Source organism: Ursus americanus, chromosome 32, assembly GCF_024610735.1.
Source record: "Ursus americanus isolate L20-20 chromosome 32, mUrsAme1.1.p, whole genome shotgun sequence".
NCBI classification, from domain to species: Eukaryota; Metazoa; Chordata; class Mammalia; order Carnivora; family Ursidae; genus Ursus; species Ursus americanus.
This window is the reverse complement of record NC_142158.1, coordinates 5,074,931-5,097,211: the sequence shown is the minus strand read 5'-3', so window position 1 is coordinate 5,097,211 and position 22,281 is coordinate 5,074,931. Positions and strand designations below refer to the sequence as shown.

Genomic DNA, 22,281 nt, shown 5'->3' with positions numbered 1-22,281 from the left:
CCTACATAGATTGTACCTGTTACTTAATGGTACAGATTTTGCCGCATATAAACGAGGAATAAATGGGTATTGGGCAATCATAGGTCTGTGGTTGGCCCGCCAGTGTCAAGCAAGAGAAATAACTGCTTCTTCCAGGTTTTAGCCTGAGGACATGAAAGCAAGCCAAACCAAGAAAATGGCACTTGGCCCAAAGGGAAATAAACAGAAGGTACTATGGGGTCTGAAGATGGTAAAAGATAATGTCCTGCAGCTGGTGAACAAGGGACCAGTGATGACTTTCACTGGGATGCAAGTGGGGCATTCTTGTCCTCTGAGGGCCTTTTCAAACTCCAACCTCCATGATTCTAGGTGTGTACAGAAAGACTGAGGCGTCTTCCCAGAGGCTGCTGCTCACATCACCAAAGTCCCCGGAGCACGGTTACCTGGTGGACTTCATGCTTCTCAAACTCCTGGAGCTGTCTCTGGAAGCCCAGGTTGGGGTTGGCACAAGACCTCCCTGCACGCACAGTGTGCAGGGCATCCTCCCAGCCAAAGTCGGTGACGGTCATGATGTATGCAACCACCAGAGTCACACTCCTGGAGACGCCGGCCAGGCTGCAAGGGCCAAAAGAACCCACAGGGGCAAGGGGTTTCAGTCCATGAGTCTATCTCCTGATTCACTGAGAGCAGGGGATTCTGTGGATCTCATTTTAGAAAGTCTTCCTGCCGTGGATTATGAGTGCACAGCAAGCCAGTATGAAATTACTCAGAAACACAGGAGCTTCTCCCTACTTTATTGCACCAGAATCTCAGGCATCAGTATCGGTGTTAGTCTCTTTTTTTAAAAAAACAGATTTTCTACTGGCTGTGGCTTTGGACATCAGTTTTATGATTCTCTATGCTCCTGAGCCCTTCTTCAGATAGTCCCCATTTCCTTGGACAGAAAAAATAACTAACTAAAGCAAATCAAGGGAACTAGAAGGGTCTGGGATCTATGCAATAAATCTATAAATATATAAAAAATATATAAATCTAGCAGTTTAGAAGGCCTCACGTTTTGGGGTTTTTTTTTTTTTCAGTCTGGTTTTCTTAGATAAATGAAGGCCAGATCTATAACAGAAAGCCCACTAAATACAGAAGCTCTTATGAAACACTTTGTGCTCTTCTTGAAATAACCAAGCAGAGCACAAGAAAGGGCGCATTCCACATGCTCTGGGATGTGGGGGTCAATAACGGTTAATTATATCTAGCAGGCTGAGTAAGGGGACCAATTTTAAATGTATATGCAAATCAAGGTGGTCACAGAAGGCTGTGCTGCGTCAGATTTAGAGTGTTCTAGCAACGGTTTAAGATGGGGAAGTTTAGCAAATTTCTCATTTTTAGAAAGGCCTATCTTCAGACTGATATAACCGTATGAAATACAAATTCCTAGAATATCAGGGCTACACACATTCAAATGATAATAATAATAATAATAATAATAATAATAATAATAATAATAAACAACCATTCTCAAGTAGTGGCTCTTCCTTAGGCTTTTCTATCAGAAATACTGAGAGAGCTTTTAAAAACTACATCCTCTTTGGCTGTAAACCTGGAGATTCTAATTCACCAGGAGCCACAGAAGCCCAGGCACAGGATTATAGAACTCCCCTTATATGGCTCCAACAGCACCCCCCAAAGTTCTTTAAAGCAAATGTAGATGAACATTAAAAAATCTACAATTTGTTACATGTTCTCTTCTTTTTAAAAGTAAAAAAAAAAAAAAAGTAAATCACACAATTTCAAGAACTGCATAAAACTACCAAGCATCGTTTGTTTTCTAAAACAATCAAACTACTGTCCCCGCTCTCCTAATATGGGTTACAGGCCCTTAGAACAGATTCGTTTTCACGGACGGCTCTTCTGGATGTCATGCACCGGATCTCCTCTGTCATGACAGGATTATCACCAACTTAGGCAGCAACACAGCCCAGGAGACACCACTTTACATTTCCTAAGAGCTGTCACTGAAACAGCAACTTCTTTGGGGAGACTCAAAAGATTGTTAAGCTTTTTTTTTTTTTTTTTTAATGTATTTCACAACATACTATTGTCTTTTTTAAAAAAATCTGGGCATAGTTGACATACAATGTGACATTAATTTCAGGTGTACAACACAGTGATTCTACAAGTTTTACGTTATGCTGTGCTCACCGTAAGTGCAGCGGCCGTCTGTCAGCACACAGCGCTACTATACGACTGACCGTATTCCCAACGCTGTGCCTTTTATTCCCAGGACTTACTCACTCCCTAACCGGAAGTCTACGGCTCCCACTCCCTTTCATCCATTTTGCCTATCCTCATACTCCCTTCCCTCTGGCAACCACGGTTGGTTCTCTGTACTCAAAGGTTTGGTTCTGCCTTTTGGGTTTTTTTGTCTGTTTTTTCGTGTGTTTTGTTTTTTAGATTCCATATATAAGTGAAATCATATGGTATTTGCTTTCTGTGATTTATCTGTATTTCCCTTAGGATAATACCTCTCAATCTATCCATGTTGCTGTAAATGGCAAGATCTTATCTTTTTTTTTTTTTTTTTTTTTGTGGCTGAGTAATATTCAATATGGAGTCTTATTCAATATAGAGAGGGAACATGCTCGGCCTGCACTTTAATGAACAGCAGAGTTCTGGCTCCAGAATGTTGGCTGTTGGTTCGTTGACATATTAGTTATGTAATGAGTATGTGTACTAGTGGTAATGAGTATTTCATAATGTATATAATTGTCAAATCACTATATTGTGCACCTGAGACTAATGCCAACTATATTTCACTTAAAAACACAACAAAAATTTTTTAAAAAATAAAAATATAAAATATGAGAGCTACCATTCACTGAGAGCTTACCATGCGCCAGGTACAGTGCTAAGAACTTTATGCGCACTGTCCTTGGGTTATGTGTATTAGAACAGCTTTTTTTGCAGTGGGTATGTACTCATGCATATGTATTCATATCCACACAAAGTATAGCTGAATGCAGGTGGACAGCTGTATATAAACTGTTGAACTCTAAGAGTCTATTCGGATCTTTTCAAAGCAAAGTACTAAGCAAAACGTACATAAAAGCCCGCATCTGTAAATGGAGAAGAAATGGTCATTCTGGTGTTAGACCAACGCAGTGCTAAACGCCCACATACGTGATCAAACCTCTCCAGAAAGAAACGGTGTTTTGAAAGGGCACTGAGGTTTCAGGGAGGAGCCCAGAAAATCCATACTGTGCACAGGAGGCTGTTCCAAGGAAAAAGAGGCATGGGCTAGAAAAGGGGTTCCTGTGGTCCAGTAGCTTGACAGTCCCTACAGAAATCCTAACTGTGAAAATGAAAATCCTAAGTGAAAATGAAAAAAAGAAAAATCATAGGGTCCTCGTTCATCAAAAACGAATGACGAGTAACACATGGCAGGGGTCAGATGGGGTATGTATTCAAGATTCAGAGGGCAGATGGAACTATTAGGAGATGAAACAATTAATCACACACAGAAAAACCCTTGAGAGAAATCAGGCCGAGCAGCAAGACTAAGCTATGATTAGGCAGACACATACATACCAGTGTACCAGACAGCCCTCACCCCTGAGTCGGCACTCGTGAATGAACTTAATGCTTTCTTTGAAATGTCTTGTCCTGTGGGGGGAGAAAAAAGAGAGAAGTGACATCTCTCTACTTTACTCAACATATGATGAAAAGAAAAATCCGCCTGAGGTTTCTTGAAAAGGTCTCAGAGTCCCACAGCTTCAAAACCATGGTCACCCGGTCTGGGGCTGGAGCGGCCTCAGCTTTAGACGCCGTCACACACAACGTGGAGGCCTGGGGACGGCTGCCCATCTTCTGGGATTTTCAGAATTTCTCTGCGAGGAATCCCTGAAACACAGAGTTGCCACTGACTGGTATGTGTGGGGGGGGGGGGTGGTTTCTGCCTAGCCCAGGGGTCAGCTGGGGCCCCTGAATGTTCGGGAGCATGCTAGTGACCCCACACTGATGATCCACACACCAGCTGCGCACGTACAGAGCCAGTGAGGCGAAGAAGGTGCCCGTATCATTCAGGCTCCCCGGTGCCAAGAGGTAGCTGACTTCTGATGATCTGAAAAACCTAATAATTCTCTCTCATATTGGTCTCCCTTAACTTCGGTACATCCTGTCAGCAGGTCATCAGAGAGCTGTGGGGAAAGGGAAAATACAGCTTCAATCTCTGCTCAGTCACTGACTGGCTGTGTGACCTTGGGACTGTCACTTCGTTTCCCCTAACTTCACTTATAAAGTGGAAATAATGTCTTACGGGGCGGAACGAGGTGATATACGCCAATATGCTTCGCAAACTCTGAAGTCCTTCATGACAACGAAACCCTGATCCTTACTTCTTCTGACCCTTAGCTTTTTAGCACCTTTCTCCTGCATGTACGTACCAGCATCACTTAGAGCCTGTTCTGGACTGGCTGGTGGGTTAACCACAAATACTCCAAGGGGACCTACAGAGTACATGCTTTTTGAGGTCTTCTACCTTTGTTTGACTTATAGAGAAGCAAAACACCTAAAGTTGCCCATGGAATAAACGCATCCTCTTTTAAACACCAACTGAGTACTATTTACTGGAACTCTGCAAAGCTGCAGGAGATTCAGGGAAGAATGAGATGTAGTTTCCAACCACGCAAGCTAGGTCTATCGTTTCATGAAGGATGACAGGACAAGTGAAAGTAATAAGGAGAAATTCAGGTACGGCATAACAAACTTAGCCAAGTTTGTTAGCCAAAGTATTTCTTTAAATACAAAAGAAACTTAGCAACGTAAGCAAAGGTGCCGGGCGAGATTAAGATGGAGAGACGATACAGGAAACTATCCCTGTGCATGCATACATATACATACTCCACAACCAACCAGAAGGCATGATGAAAAGTCCTAGGGATCGAATCCAAGGACTCCAGACTCTTACCTAAAATCTGTAACTACCAAAACATTGCAAGACATGCTTTTGCTAACTTTCCCAGACACAAATGCTCCCAGACATAAGCTTATAAAATGACTCCAGGCATTGCAACCATACTCACAAACACTGGCTTGGTATAAAGCAGGCAAGAAAAGATTCCTGCTGTAATTCCTGAAATCTGAAGTGTCAGTGCTGAAAGAGATCTCAGAAAGGACTGTAAGGCAGAAGCCCATGGAAGCCAGGCAGTGAAGCCGAGCACACAGAGGGGTGAAGGGATGGGGGCACTGTGATGTGACTGGCAGAAGACTGGCCCGCCAGACGCAGGAGAGAAGGCTCCATGCTGTCAGAGCTTCCAGTCTCTCAAGCAAAAACAGTCTGCAGTGAAGTCTTCTGATTTTGAAGTATTGAAACTGTGGCAGACATCTTGAGTGGCGCTGATTTTGTTTGGGGCAGAATAGTCCCCCTTCCCTCTGATTCCAGCCATGGAGAAGTAAAGAAAAGGTTGTGGGGTGGGGATTTCTGGAAGAGTTTTCCCTTCCTAATGAAAGGAAAGTTATCTATCTCTGCCCCAGATTCCCTCCTAGGAAACTGGAAGCAAGCATCATGCTTATACCTGCATCAGCTGCCCTGTAATCGCAGGTGATATGCCCCTGGCAGGATGCAAAGGGGGACCTCAGGGAACTGATGCCCAGGCCCCGGGAGTACCCACCACCAAGTCTCTTAGTCAAGGCTTTAAGTAAATTTCTCTGTCACTTAAAACATCATCAATCAGACACTCTGCTACTTTAGCCAAATACAATCTACCTGATAACAGCAACCACTTCGACAGTTTTAAAAACGTTGAGCCAAGTGGCACCTGAGTGGCCCAGTTGGTTAAGCCTCTAACTCTTGATCTCAGCTCAGGTCTTGATCTCAGGGTCGTCAGTTCAACCCCCACATTGGGTTCCACACCCCAGGTGTGGAGCCTACTCAAAAATAAATGAACAAAAAATAAAAGAAAGTAAGAACATTGAGCCAACTCTTCTGGCCTAGGAGTGGCTACTGGCTGCCCATCTGCCATCTGCTTCATGGCTGACGCAGCGCAGCCTCTCCTCCTCTGTTGGCCACTGCACAAGGCGGACATGCCAGAGGGTAGGGTGGATCTGACTGTAGCTCCCAGGACCAGGACAGGCTGCCCGGAGCTCGAGCTCATCCCTGACTGCAGTCTAGCAGCGGCTAGAGGCTATACATGTTTATCCACTCGGGCAGCCACACTGGGGCATCCGAAAGTTCTGAAAATCCTCTCTACACCTGCAGCCCACGCTCATGCCTGTCCTTTATGGGTCTCTTTCTAGTCGAGCAGAGCGGCATCGGAGCCAAGATGCGCAGGGAAGAACACAGCAACCAGAAGAGGAAAAACAAATCTAGAAATGAATGACAATTGCTTGAATAGTGAACAAGCCACAGACTGCCCCAGAACACATTGCAAGGGCCCGAGTGACATGAAAGCTAACAGTGCCCCTCTAAGTGGGCAGGACTTGATGTTTTAGGGGAACACGGCCAGGACTGTGGAGCTCACCAAGATCTTGCAAAATGACAACAAATGAATCCCTTTACTGAAACCTGAGAGTGGGGACGACTACTTCTATCTGGCTTTTATACCTGCATGTACCAAACCACATGCACCATGAAACCTGGGTCTTAAATAGTGTCGGGTGTACCTGGGTTCAAAAGTCAGTCTTGCGTCTTAGAATAAGAGTGGGGTGGGAATGGGGTCAGCAGGGCAACATGCAGACCTGCCAGAGCCCAGAGAGAGTGTGTGAAAGAGCTGAGGGGCCACGGAAGTCATGAGGAGGTGCTCCCACTTTGCTCCCTGCCACCCCTTTCCTCTTTCAGTTCTAACTGCACCAACCTTAAGTCTAGGACAAACGCACAGATGGCTCCTGTCCACCACCACGTTGGGGCAAGGGCCGTGGAACCCCGGGGCAGGCATCTGTGAGAGGACAGCTTACAGTCCAGCCCAGGAGTGCAAATGATGCCACTGAGAGGAGGCTCCAAGCCCCACCACAAAACTTGACTCATAAACACAGTTGGGCACGAGGCCACACCAAGCAGACGTTCCTAGAAATGCTTTTTCCAAGTAAAGTCAGGAGCCAGGCGCATTCACTACGGCTTTGGTGTGCTGCAGGGAGTGGGGGTTATTTCCAGGGAAGCTGATGACATAAACTCTAGCGCTGGTCATTAAACCCCCTCCTCCACAGCAGGAAATACCCGCAACTCCGGCTCTTGTTGCCCAATTCTCTGATGCGAAGCAGAAGCACACGTCTTAAGAACCATCCCACCACACGCTGTTTCCATGAACACAGGTTCCCTATTCTTGCTCTTCATTTTGTCCCTTCACGTCCATACAAAGACACGTGGAGTAAGTTCTGTTGGAGGAAAGCCGGCGGGGCTCATCCACTTACATGCGTCACACACCTACCCCACAGTGCTCGCTGCCGCCAACAATCTGAAGAGAACACCTTGGGTCGGCCAGAGGGGCGCTTCAGAGGAGACCCGTCCATGGGGGCTCAGCAAACAACCCCGCAGCTGCCACCGCCCCCCTTCCTCGGTCTGTGCTGGCTGGCCTCCTTGGAGAGCCTCCTCCCTCTCTCTGTCTGGAGGCCAAGACACAGGACGAGCCACACGTCCCTGACCTTTAGAGAGTGCACAAAAGGGCCGGTGGATGGGATCCAGCAAAACTGCACCACAAGATGCTCATTTCTGAGGCTGAACAACTAGTTCTTATTCCAAGACTGCGAGATTTGGAGGCTGTGATCCCCACTGTGGGACCAGAGACAGCCCTTTTCTGCTGAGGACTCTGCTTATCTGAGCAGTAGCCCAAGGGATCTGGCCACATACCCTGAATGGTAGCTGCGCTTACTCCAAAGCCAGCAGTATCAGACCAGCCTGTACTGACAGCAAAAGCCACGAGACCCAAGACATTTCTCCTTCCCACGTCTATATACATGTGTGTACATACGTATACACGTGTGCATATGTGTGCATGTATGTTGTATATGAAAGCAAAGGAGGAGAAAAACAGGAAAGGCAGGCACTCTTAGATTTTTCCCTCCTGAAAAAGGAACGCTCAAAGGGGGAAAAAAACAGCAAAAAGGCAAAAAGCACGTGGGTGGAATGTTCTATCTGAGTGAGTGAGCCTGGGCTCTGGAAGGTGGGCTCAGATCAGAAAGCTGTTTCTCCTGGGGCAGAATTGGCACAGGCTCCCCAGGCTCTGTGTGGGCCCCCTCAGCTGGAACACTGTGAAGCTCTCACCCCACCCAGAAGCAAGCAGGAAGGAACATTCTCCAGCAGTCCACTGGCAGAGCTGTTCTAACAGTGCACAGCACTGAACACATACAACTACTCATATTTATATCAGCGATTTCCCAAATTTTATATTTCCTGCACTTAAACATTTTTTTAATTGGGGGAATTAAAACACACATGTGTGTATCATGCTTTTCATTTTGCCATTTTAAAAAACAAAACAAAACGCTCTTTACCACCTACTATTCCTTCATTTCACAAAGAATAGTTGAACACTAGAAAAACAAGGAGAACATAGTTTAAGCCTAAAAAATAGTTAAGTTCAATAAGTGAAGTCTTATGAAAAACTCAATATACCTTTTCTGCGTATTTCTCTTTTCTACGGGCTGCAAAGTCCTCAGGAGTCACGGGTGAGCACGTGTGTGCGTGCACACGAATGCTCCAGTAAGGATGCATCTGCCTGGAAATGGGACCACAGCACTCCGAGGGCCCACATCATTTTGACCTTGCAAAACTGCTTTTTAATAATTAAAACAAAGAAAACTGTAAATGAGAGAAAGAGAGAGACGGATGTACAGAAGACATCAGCTAAACTAAAGAAAACATACACGAAAAGATCAGGATAGCATAAGGCGAGGAGGTTTTACTGATACTTTAAATATAAGCTTACTGTACTGCTAATACCTCTTCTCCCCACAAAAACCTCAAGAAATTTAGAGACCTGCTCGATACTCAAACCACTGAATGTCACAAAGGCTCTATTGTAATGATGCAATGCTACCAACTCCACAGCGTAGATCAGACCCTCCTGGACCTGACAGAAGAAGATTAAAAAAAAAAAAAGTAATTATTCCCTTAACAATGTCTAAATACAAAATACCAATTTAATCAATATTAAAGTAAGAATGAATAAAGGAGCTACTATACATCCAGTAATTCACTCTCAACATACATGAATACTCCTTATGTGGACAGACAGCAAATATAATCTTATTTTTGGAAATGCTTATAGTTCATAAAAAACACTTTCACTTATCTAACCTAATACTACAAAAACTGTGTGAGATAGGTATTTTCCAGATGAGAGAAATGAGGTTAAAATGACTTGCGTAAGAAAGTACAAAGAGAAAGCAAAACAAGTATTTCTAAAAGCCTGAATTCACTGGCCCACTCCACATCGGCCAGAGAATGTGTCGCATGTGCATTTGATATAAACTCTAGGATGCCTCTAATTGTGACGAATCATGCAAAACACACCAGCCTGGGTCTGTGGGGTTATTATGACTCTGAGAACTTGAACTTTCACATTTCCTGACTTTGAAAGGCAAGGTGGTTGGGAGAACCGAGCTAAAATTTTAATGTGCTAATGTTATCTCAACCAGGTTTCTGCATTTTAAGTTCCTGGAAGATCAGAGGGGGAGTTTGTGAGGATTAAAGCCAGACAGAAAATTGACCTTTCTGGGCAGTTTACAGCACTGAATGTCAAGTGAAAGCAGTTAGCTTCAAAAGGTCACACACCTCTTACTAAGCATAATTGGCAAGAAGAATTTCTGTTGGTATAAGGATTTGTGGGGAGAGATTTAGGATATAAAACTTAAATTATATCCAAAGTTGGAAATAATTTTAAAACTCTGTAAGTTTATTGTTTTATAATAATTTTTTATTATATTATGTTAGTCACCATACAGTACACCCCTAGTTTTTGATGTAAAGTTCCATGATTCATTAGTTGCATATAACACCCAGTGCACCATGCAATATGTGCCCTCCTTACTACCCATCACCGGCCTATCCCATTCCCCCACCTCCCTCCCCTCTGAAGCCCTCAGTTTGTTTCCCAGAGTCCATAGTCTCTCATGGTTCATTCCCCCTTCTGTTTACCTCCCCTTTCTTCTTCCCTTTCTTCTCCTACTGATCTTCCTACTTCTTATGTTCCATAAATGAGTGAAACCATATGAGAATTGTCTTTCTCTGCTTGACTGATTTCGCTTAGCATTATCTAGCATTTCTCAACATTTGCTGCAACATGGACGGGACTGGAGGAGATAAAACTCTGTAAGTTTAAAACAGGGATACAGTTTTCTAGAATTTATTTTGTCATTAGATATAAGAATTCTCAGGCATCAGTAATCAAAAGTGGCTGGACTCAAGAACTACTAGTTTATTTGTCTGAGTTACCCAGGGCATACTTTCCAAGTGACAGACATGAGTTCTCTTGCTTTTGTTAACGAGAGCATTAAGAGTATTTGTCTCCTGACCACCTACACTGGTTGATAGTACAGAAAGTGAAGGTTCACTGTCAGCCTGTGCTCCTAATATTTGCTGAGTAATAACCACAGGCTACCTGAAGTGAGATGGGTCATATAAACAGAATCAAGTGTTCCACTTGCCAATGGCTAACAGTCCAATCATATCATGAAAGCATGCTCACTGTCAAAAGGCAGGTTATGCTTCCAATAAAACATCTGTAACAGGTAAAGAGAAACTCAAGCTATTTTATAGGCTGCCTCTCAACATAGACCGTATACTCATATTCCAAACTTAACTCCACAATTTCCACGTAACTTCACTAGAGCAAGAAATATTTATAAAATCATGGACATCGATGTGCCCAAATCCTTACTTATGCATAAGATTTGCTATTGCTAATGGAGTAAAACTAACGGTTCCCCCCAAAGAATCACAGGAGCGCTTATGAACATAACTCCCAACAGGAGAGGGCCAGCTTTTCTGCCTTTCGATGCGTTATGGTCTTGACTTTATTTTCCAACTGAAACAAGGTGGTACTGCTGTAGGACTTCCCTCCAAACAGCAGTGGCAGCGCATTCTGCTCAAGTTCCCTGTCATTAACCTCACACTTGGGTGCTATACCCACCACCTGCTGGAACGCTACCCTACACTTTCACCAAGATGTGAGGAAAGGGCTAAAAAGGAAAATCACACATCTTAACAAGACCTCTGCACATATTTGGGATGGGAGAGAACAAATTAAAATCTTACAGGCTAGTCCTCTGGACCCAAGGTGACCTTGTGTGGGCTCATTTTGCCAGAATTTCTGAACTGACCCATGAGACACTGCAACTCGGAGAAACATTTTCTGTCACTCTGGCCTTTCCATGTAAGGAAATCTTCCAGATCTTCCACCGAAGTGGGCTCCTGAGCACCGAAACTTGTTATTTCAATTAGCTTCTTTTGTAACTCTCAAGATATATTAACACACCTTGAAGAGAGTAAAAGTATGCTCTTATTTTCAAAAGTGCTTAGAGTTCATAGAGAACACTTTCATATATGTGATCTGATCTTCAAAACTCCTGAAGGCAGGCATTTTTCAAATGAGGGAACTGAAGCTCAGATGGGCTTAAATGACTTGCCCAAGGTGGGTGCAACTCATCTTAAAGTTAAGATGTCTAACCACAAGGTCTACTGCTTACTTGCTTATATAGTGCAGGGCTGCTCAATGCTCAATCTTCACTGGGTAAGTCAGTCATTGTCCTGGAAATCAAGCACAGTGCTTGGTTCCTCGCAAAGCTGAAAAGTCCTGGGGCAATCAAGTACAGGTGGCCATCTTCTCTGACAACAAATGCCCAGAATGTGTTGCAATCTGATTCCTCCAAAGAGTCATTGCCAATCAGGTATTGACAAGTTCAACAGTATGTTAGAATCTCAGTTTGAGATAAGAGCAAAGCAACCATTCTAAAAATAGCCACCAAAACATGGGCAGAAGATTGCTGTGGTCTCCAGAGAAAGGCAGTGGCTCACTTCCTTCCGTATACACCATGCCCTTCCAACCACTTCTGTTTCTTGACACGACTAGTAACCAAGGAAGTTCTCTGGTGCTTCTTCTCCTCCTAGACCCAGGCTAATACTGTTTTCCTAGTGATCCCAGTAAAGTCTTTCGGAGGAAAGATCCTCAATCTTAAATATTGACTTTTTCTGTGAAATACAGAGTTAGTGTGAAAACAGGCCTTGCATAAAACGTATCTGTCCCTGCTTCCAATCTACCTTTCCTGGTCTAACTCTATACCACCTGTCCCTTATCCTACACCACTCCCCTCAACATCCTTCCCCACATCAATCCATCTGACTCTAGCCCCATTTCTTTTCAAACAGACAGATCTCTCAAAATATTGCATAATCTCTGATTTCGCTGCTCTCCAGAAATGAAAAAATTGAGATTGGCTGATGTTCCAGTATTCGATAGCTTTTAGAGATGCTGGACAACTGGGATACTAAATTTAAGATTATGTGGTATGTAATTCCAATATGTAGGATTTGTAGGCAATAGAGCTTAAGAATCACGACGGATGAATCCTGATAGGTCTGCAGACTCCCAAATTCACAAACACCACCATAGCTTACAACTTTCCTAATAAAATGCAGTATAATTCTAGCAGGGTTGTTGTGTGTGACATGCAACGTAAGCACAAGGCCAGTCTGAGAAGCAGCAGCTGGTGTCTACTGGATGCACTGAGTGGCTCAGTACTTTATTTCTGCTCCAGCCTCTCAGCCTGCAAGGTTCAAATCCACGCTTCAGTAAAACTGTACTCCATATCATGGTCTTTCTAGGTCACTTCTGGACACCAAACAGTGTGAATGCTAAAGCCGTTACTGCTGTGGGTCTCCAAAGCCCTGTCCCCATTCTGCCGAAGCCTAACCCCATGGGCCTCCATACAATTGCTGTGCTCTGGAAAGGATAACAATTATGAATTTCTCTTTATAAGGATATTGATGATGTATTCAGCTGTGAGGAAACAGAGGACTGAACTTTCCCGAGCCAAAAAGACCTATTCATTCAACTCAAACAGGTTTTAGAAGTATGCCCTCTCATTTCGTGACCACTAGCCACGTGCAGCTGCTGAGCACTTAAAAGGAAACTGGTCCAAACTGCTATAAGTGTAAAAAAGCAACCAGACTTTGAAGACGTAGTATGAAAAAAAAGGATGTTAAAAAAACCCTCAATTTTGTTTTATATTAGGCACATGTTGAAATGACAGTATTTTGGATATACTGGGTTAAATAAAACATTACTAAAATTATTGTCACCTCTTCCCTTTTTACTCTTTTTAATTTGGCTCCTAGAAAATTTAAAATTACTCGCATGGCTTACATTTGTGGTTCCTATTCTTTTTCTATCGGACAGTGATGTCTTAGACAAAACCCATCAGCTTCTGTAAGTCTTTCCTTCTAGAGAGAGGATAAACATGCTAAAAGTTTGGTTTGAGGCATCTTTTTTAAAAATGAGGCTCTTCTTGTAGCTATCCCATGAGTCAGTGTTGTATAATTGAAGGACTGGCAAAAAAAAAAAAATGTGTGCCTCCAGCTACGATTCTGCCTAACTTGGCAGCACAGACCTCTGTGCTTGGCATCAAGAGTCCCATGGCTCTGATGACTTCAGGGCCCTTTACTTATTTGACTTTACTGTCCTTTATCATTTTTAATATCTATCTCCAAAAAATATAGGAATAAACCAACTTACAGGTTCTGAGATGGTGAATCCGCTGCTGGAATGCACAGGTATTTAACCCCCTGTAGAATAATAAAAATAAAATAAAATAAAATAAAAAGATGATACTTAGTGGAGAAAACTACTTAAAGGAACTATTTACTCAGGTCAAAAAATAAAAAGTAAAAAGGAGAAGTTTTTCACTCATCTTTTGTTGCCAAGGAACCAGGGGAAAACTCTTTAATTAAAGTTCCTGGTTATTTCCGTGACCATGCACACAAATATTCATGCTCTGGCTTGCAAACAGCTTGTAGATTTATCAAAAAAGTGAAATAATTGAGTGTTTTCCAGTAAGTGTCAACAAGTTTCAAAACTATCATTTCAGATGCTTGTTTACATATTCAACAGTTTTAAAAATCCATTTCATTTAAGATCCTGAGTGGCCAAAAAGGAAGCACTGTTAGTAATATCCTTAACATGATGACTAAAAATTACAACGTTTTATGACAGAGTTTTCTATATCAAATTTTAGTAATTGGAAAACTACAATTACACATTCAAAATATTTTGATTTACTTTGCTTGCTTTTCAAAAGAGTAGAAGTTTGTGTACCAAACTGTTACATTTTTTTAAAAAGAATGGCCCAATTTGAAAAAAAAAAAAATGAACTTCATAGAGGTCTCCATAAAAGTCTATTAAAAAGTCTGTGTAAATTCATGCTATAAAAACTTATGCTAAATTTAAGTTTTATTAAAAACCTGGTTATTTCGGGGCACCTGGGTGGCTCAGTCAGTTAAATGTCTGACTTCTCAGGTCATGGTCTCGGGTCCTCAGATTGAGCCCCACGTTGGGCTCCCTGCTCAGCAGGGAGTCTACTTGTCTCCCTCCCCCTCCCCCTGCTCATGCTCTCTCTACCTCTCTCAAATTAATTAATTAACTAATTAATTAAATCTTTTCTTAAAGCCTGGTTATTTCTTCTTCAGAGGGATTTAAAGTATAGTTCCAAAGGTCTTCAATGTCATGTAAAAATACAAAATCTAGAAATCTCAGCAACCTTTGCAAAAGAATATGGTTCTGTGAGGACTTCGATGAACCATTTTTAAACCCTTCTAATCTCTTAGGATCTTGCTACCATGTCATGGGTAATAACTAGGGGAAGAAACACAGCAAACACTAAAAAAATAACCAACCTAAGGGAGAAAATGAAGGAGAAATATATAGAAATATATAGACTACCAACGTCTCTCAGCAAATAAAGTCATCAAATAACTTGTCTTCTAGAATTATTTGAATTTTTTGCAGTTAATCATGAAAATTGTATTGTTAATTCATATCATGAGGCATTTCTGTGTTGTTTTTACTAATGTAGTCTTGTCAGGAACATCTACATTTGTGGCTGCCCCAAACCCTTCTAGACGTTCACATTTTGATACTTTCAGGACATTGTGAAGCTGACTTTTCCATGCATGTAAACTACAGTTTTCAACCACCTTTGCTATTAGGGTGTAGACTCAGGACCTGGTTTCATCATCTGACACACCTACTTGAGGTGGATTTGGAAACAGAACACGGGACGAGTCAGATGGGTAAAGAGCACCTGCTTGGCAGGTGCAGGTGGCAGTAGAAGCAGGTGGTTCTGGGGGCAGACGTGGCAGCATATCTCACCAGTTGTGTGATGTGGTCTGAGCGTTGTTCCTTTAACTTCAGCTGAAAGCCTGTTTCTCCAGCTCTTCTGAGACCATAAGCTCTCAACTATCTCTTAACAAACACCTTCCTGCTTAAACCAGTTCACAGTGCAATCAGCTGTCTGTCACTAACACCCGAGAGATCACATTCCCCTCCCTGTCTCTTAGTATTACGAGAGGGCAGGAAAAAAAAAATTCGTGCTGAATTCATGTACACCTACATTTTTTTTCAGCTCTGAGTCAATCATTACATCTTCCAACAAAGGCTCGTGAAGAAGATGACTTCTACCACTACTTCTCCCTGTGAAAATACTTCACGTGAGACCAAACAGGCTTGAATACGTCGAGGGTAAAGTTTAAGGATCAGCTGCCAGATGTTTCTCCCTCGTTCAACCTTCACTTTGTCATCCCTAATTGCCTCCTTCTGTCTCTGTCCTCATTTCCTCCTGGACTCTGGGCACTGTGCTCTGCTGGAAATATCGAGGCAGTTGTCTGAAGTTCTAAAGCACCTCCAAACCCAGAGAGGTATTAAAGCAGTGACTTAAAAGGAAAGAAAGTGGAAAAGGAAATGATACTGTAAAAATAAGTAATTTCGCTACTTCCCACCATCAAGGCCAAGCAAGCTTATTGGTATAGACACACATACCGATCATTGCATAAATCTGTCATTGGAATGACTCATTTACTTTTTTCTTTTACTCTTAAGTGAGAGTTGGCCATGGATCAGGCCCAGCAGCTTATGAAATTCTCTCCTCCCACACACTTCCTCCAACCTCTTTCAGACCTCTACTTCCAGAGGGATGGGAAGGATTCTCAGGTCTCCACCTTCCCTTCCACTGTGACCGTCGGCCTGGGCAACTTCAATCACTCAAGGACGCTGAGGTGCATCCCCTCTAACATAGGATAAAAATGCTTTCCTGTCACACATGCTGACTGACAGCCACGTAATCCTAACAAAATCTAAAAGCAGCCCGGCCCATACGAAGGGAGGAAAGAAAAAATAATGGAGGAAAGGAAGAGAATGGACAGAAGGGGAGGCTAAATAGCTCTTAGCTTATTAAAAGCATTCCCCATAAATGCCAACAGCAGTTTGACTGGAAAGCACTTCACTTCCTTCAGGTGTTCCCTGAGTGGGGTCCCATTCCCCTTTTTGGTGCCTGATGCGAAAAAGAAGAGGCAGCTGGCCCCATTAGGCAAGAGCAAACTGCAGGAAGATGGCAAAGGGTATCCCTCCCTCCATGCCCACAGATGATGAGGAGGCAACTTTCAGCCATGTTGGGCCCCCCACCCTCACTAGCTGGGATGGGCATGTGGCAGCTACAGCTTCCCATCTGTGAAGCTTCTAAGGAGGAACAAAGGAGCTCTCAGCCACAAGTTTGGGGATCCCCTACTGTTAAGGAAGGACAGAGAAGATATAAAACATAAGATCATGTTCTCTCAAAAGTAGAACAACAATAACCTTCCTTGGCACATAGTAAACACTAAATGTCTGTTGAACAAGGTGAAAACCAATTAACATGAAGATCACACTACAGGAATAGTACAAGGGAAGAAAAATATCGTAAAGTGCCCATGCCCGGGGACCATAAAAATAAGAGAGCTGAACTTCTAGCCATGACATAGGAAGGGCACACGTGTTCCAGACACCCGTCTCCTGCCTGTCCACACCAGTGGGACTTGGTTAAGAATCGGCTCACCATGATCTACAATAAGAAGGGAACAAACTATGCAAATACAGTAAAGAAAGGAGTCAAAACTGTCAAAAAGGTTCAGCTGCTCACCGCCCAAGAACATCTATTTATCTTGGCTTAGTCATTAACAAAGCACGAAAAGTATCTCTCTTGGAGGCCACAGACTGCAGAACATGAAGTACCTGAAAAAAGTCTTCAGATGCCTGCACATGTGTACACTTCATGGCAGTTAATTACTAATTCAGAAAGCAGCAAGAGTGCTGACAGCATTAAGGACCTCAATGCTACAAGCTGGAGAGACTGAAAATTATCCTAGTATTAATGGATTCCCCCCCAAAAAAACCATTTAATATTGAGGTTTGCAGAGACAGAGATATGGGGCAGGATGTGTTTAGCTAAATAATGGAAAGCATGTTAAACGAAGTAAAAAAGTAACAAACATCTTATTCTAGGACAAAATTCTAGAACAATCTGAAAAATTCATAAGTAATAAAAATAACAGAGGGGAGGTGGGTGCAGGGATGGGTGAAATAGGTGAAGGGGATTAAAAGTACACTTATCGTGATGAGCACTGAGTAATGTACAGAATCCTTGAGTCACTACATTGTACACCTCAAACTAATATACTGTATGTTAATATACTGGAATTAAAAAAAAATAACAGCAATGTTTCTATTCCTACAGCATTTGCTATGTGATATCTACTCCTACATATTACCTCTAAAACTAAAAAAAAAAACCCATAAAACTAAAATTATCTTCTTTGAAATAAATTATTAAATAGATAAAAGGATAATACTTTCCATGATGTTCCAAAACAGTGACTGGAGGAAAGCCAAATTAATATTAAACTTTGCGGAGCTAGTAAGTGTCAAGTTGCAGATTTCAAACTTGGGCAGCTGGCCCAAGAATACAAAAACCAGTTTAGTTAAGGGAAAGGGGCTCGCTCAGTCTATGCTTTAAGACTGTCTTGATTTCTAGGAGGGACAAAGAAAGAGCAGGTAGTTTCTTTTGATTACATGGCATTTTGAATGGCCTAATACATCCTGAGAATGCTATTATTACTGATAAGGTGGGGACCAGAGGGAGGAAAAAGGCAAAAAATTAAGAAAAAGCCTCATATTTACACTGACCACATATACACTGAATATTCATAATAACAAGCAACATGTCAATTAGTATTACACAGTGTGGAAAAACATTAGGAAAAGACAGGAAAGACATTAGACTTCAATGGGATCACCCAAAGAAAGTTTTGGGGGTAAAGTTTTGGTGTTAGGTTGTGAAAGAGACAACAGGTATCAACGGACTGAGAAGAAAGTTTAGAAAGTATTCCAGAGATCCTTCTTGAGCAAAGTTTAAGGCTTTCTAAGTCCATATTCTCAAAAGTTCTAATATTTTTCTGTTTTCTGTTTCAACAAGCATAGTAACCACCAAAAGTAAGGTTTTTGCCTTTCTTTGGGGCTGAAACTAAAGATTACACTTAAAACGATACATAGGCAAGTACTCGAAAAGCAGGGGCAAGATTCTGATTTCAGGACTAGTAAAGAGATCAAACTCTCGCTTGTTTCAAGTACAATTTCTAAAATTCACTGTTCTTTTCTTTCTGAAACATAAGTTAAGAGGCTTCTGAAGAACCTAGCTGACACTCTACTTTTCTAAAGAAAAGAAAGATCAAGCCCTTCAGAATCTCTTTTCTCTCTCAGGAAAGCTAATAGAACCAGTGATAGAATGTAACTATTTTCTGCAAGGACTTATTCACAACCTAAGAGGAAACATAAGTGGGAGATGGCGTTCACTAAGAGACCATAATCAGGAAATCCATGAGATGGAAAAGTTATTTTAGCTGCTAATAAAAACGACCTGATCTTGGATCTTGGTTTCTCATCTTATCCTACCCAAATACCCATAGCAATGTGGGTGTACAAAGGAGGAGTCCTCTGAAAGAGATGACATTTTTTTCTTTGACAATCACATTTACGAGTTATCAGGGCGGCAGGCTGAATTGGACCCTGCAATTCCTACACGTGAAGCTCTATTAACACTGGTCATCTAACACCCAGTACTGAATTGAGCAAAGTAAGCTGGGGACCCCACGAAGACCTAATTCACCAAATTACCAAAAAATCTGACACCAATAAAGAAACAAAATTTAAAAAGAATTAAGTTTAGACTGTCCCACACTTGATAAGAAGCAAGACCACAGCTTATACACCACCACAAAAAACAAAAGTCTCTCCCAGTTGAGACAATCACTCCGTACTTTTTATTGTAGTAAAATAGACATAACATAAAATTTGCCGTTTTAACCATTTTTAAGTATGCAGTTCAGCGGCATCATGTATATTCACATTCTCATCACAACCATTCATCTCTAGAACTTTTCCATCTTCCCAAATGGAAACTCTGTACCCATTAAACACTAACTCCCATTAGCCCTTCCCCCAGTCCCCGGTAACCCCCCAATTCTACTGTCTGTCTCTATGAATTTGACTACTTCTGTACCTTCATATAAACCTAAAGGCAGGTAACCTGAAAAAATTAGCCTAGCCACACTCCTGAAGGTCACAGACCCAAGAGACGGCAATTTCTCACTTGAACTTGCTTTCAGATGTGCATGCAAGGTTTAACAGTTTACTCTCCTTTCAAAGTTGCCTCTTCGTGGAGTGTCTTACTCCAGAGAAAGCACAGGAAGATCTCCACCTACGTTCTACACATGGATGCCAAACCCAGTACCTGGCCCATGGATTTTGATCATTATTTCTCCTCAATTTAAGAATTTTTACATAGCCAATAACATCTTTTAAAGGGAAAAAGTAGACTACAAAATTATATCTGCAGAAAGATTACATCTGGAAAAACTTATGTATGTCTGTGGACTAAGAACTGGAAGTCGGCATTAAAAAGCAAAAAACAAAAACAGGGCTCCTGGGTGGCTCAGTCGGTTAAGCGTTTGCCTTCGGCTCAGGTCGTGGTCCTGGGGTCCTGGGGTCGAGTCCTGCTTTGGGCTTCCTCGCCAAGGGGAGTCTGCTTCTCCTTCTGCCCCTCCTCTCACCCATTCTCTCAATCTCCCCCCCCCCACCAATAAGTAAATAAAATCTAAAAAAACAAAAACAAAAAAACAGGTAAGGTCTAGGGGGTGAGATTCTTGACCATCTCCCTTTCTGTTTGTACCAGAACAGAAATCTCCTAGGAATCACTGTAGAAAATCACCACAGAAGATAAATACCGACCTTTAGTTGTGCTACGTTATACATGTTTTGAGTCTAGGTCTAAACCCAAGATGCATTTTCTTCAGGCACCCATTTGCCACTGATTCTTCCTGCACCAGCTAAATTTAGGAAACACTACTACAAATAACAACTTCCAAGAACTCTGTGGTACTTGATGGGGTGGGGAGGGGTGGGAAGGTCGGAGTGGAGAGACAAGATTTAGCCTTTGGTTTGATTTTGTGAGAAAAAATGCAAATGAGAACCCTCCAACACCTGCTGGCTTCTTTCAGGTTAGTCAAAAAACGACATACATTTGACTTGTCAGATCAACAGATGAGGACCCAAATGCTTATTTTTGCTCCAACTATTTCATTGAAAGGCTAAAGTGGGCAAAGTCAGCACACTGAATTTCCTTGAGCCAACATGGGTGGGTTATGGGAAGGTGATGAGGGAGATTCGCGCCAGCTCCAACCCACCACTGAAAGCCCTCTTCTGTGATTTCAGTTGTGTCTGACGATCGCTGATGTATTCAGTGTGACTCATGAAAACGGGGCCAGTTTCAGCAATCTCTCCAAACCAAGTAATTCTACAATATTACTTAATGAATGTTAAGGATAAATGACCATACCAAAAAATTACCATTATTGAAAACTGATGCTTGGACATCAGAAGAAATCAGCAGTAGATACTTCAGGAGCATTCTACAGCTACCACTGGTAAAAGACACAAAGGTAAATCTGCCTCAGCTGCTAAAGTATATTCAGTGGATCCATCCTGTCTGCAAAGTAAAGATCCTGTTCACAATCCTTCAGGACTTGTCTACAACTTCCCTCCTAAGCTCACCTCCCCCAGCTCACCAAACTCCAGGTACCTAGGCTGCCTGAGAATCTCTGTACTTTCCTGCCCACTCCTCCCCAGGGTCCCTTCTTCTCCCCAGTGTGTGTTTGTTTGTTTGCTTATTTGTTTCCTCTGGAACACCCTTCTTCTTCAGGACTGCTCCCAGGGGCACTTCCTTAGTGGAACCGCCCCTGATGTGACCCACCAGCCCTATGCACAGAGCCTTCCCTGACATCATTCCCTCCAACTCAGGCTGGCTCCGGCTCCCTGTCCTAAATGCCCTGACACCACACTACATGGCTGGCACACAGTCTCCTGGAAGATGCCAGCAGAGTTGGCAAAAAGGCCCATGTTTATTGGGACACGGTCACACCTGTTCATCTATGTATTGTCTATAGCTCCTTTCATGCTACAGGATAGAGCAGTGTACTGTCACAGGGAACTTCAGGCCCACAAAGCTCAAAATATTTACCATCTGTCCCTTGATTTTAAAAAAAAGTGTGCTGAGCCTGGTCTAGACAGTGACATTTCACAGAGTCATTCTGATGGCTTCGGGTTTGCTCTGCATATCACACATTTCTTCTACATTGAAATGATATCTGACACAGCACACCGCCTTCTTAGAATTGCAGTATTCCAAAACACTACTTGTGCTCAATTCTCTTCCTTACTCTGCAAAAGAAAGGGACAGAGGAATTTTCCTCGAATATAGGACATTTCTAACAAAGAACTTTGATGGAAAATGTGCAACACACTAAGTGCAGCTGGAACGTGTTCAATAAATGGAAAAGGCGAGTTTGCTGTCAGTCATCTCTACCTTACTGGCAGCCCTGGGTTAGGAGCAAATTACGGCACCACACAGACCAGGCTGCAGAATGCTGACCGCAGACAGCTCACGAGAACCGATGGAGAGAGCCACACTCACACTTCGGTTTGTCTACCAGACCTGGATGAGCACACCTGCCTGAGTCATCCTCACCTTTCCAGCAAGAAAGTGACTATTTCCCTTCTTAAATGCATCTCCCAACTCAGGGAGGAACACAGGATTGTTTCAAAGGTCATTTGTGTCCTCTCTTGCAGATTACTAAGCAAATGAGTTCTCAGACTCTCTCACTTACGATAGAATAATAAATTCACTGAAGGGTGAGCTATCAACTTTGTGGACTGCCCCTTGTCTTCAGGCTGGGATGTA

General features: G+C 42.6%; 1 protein-coding gene across 4 annotated transcripts in view; it reads right to left on the bottom strand.

Annotated features, from left to right (window-relative positions):
- Positions 1-22,281, bottom strand: part of DUSP22 (dual specificity phosphatase 22) — a 69,429-nt gene that overhangs the window by 11,699 nt on the left and 35,449 nt on the right. For 2 of the 4 annotated variants that reach the window (XM_045800588.2, XM_045800589.2), the window contains exons 4-6: positions 13,698-13,747; positions 3,562-3,636; positions 423-594 (exon numbers count right to left, since the gene is read on the bottom strand). In XM_045800588.2, the coding sequence (XP_045656544.1) occupies positions 423-594; positions 3,562-3,636; positions 13,698-13,747 (297 nt within the window). The remainder of the gene's footprint in view (positions 1-422; positions 595-3,561; positions 3,637-13,697; positions 13,748-22,281) is intronic. The other 2 variants (XM_087858036.1, XM_087858035.1) reach the window with 1 other exon arrangement.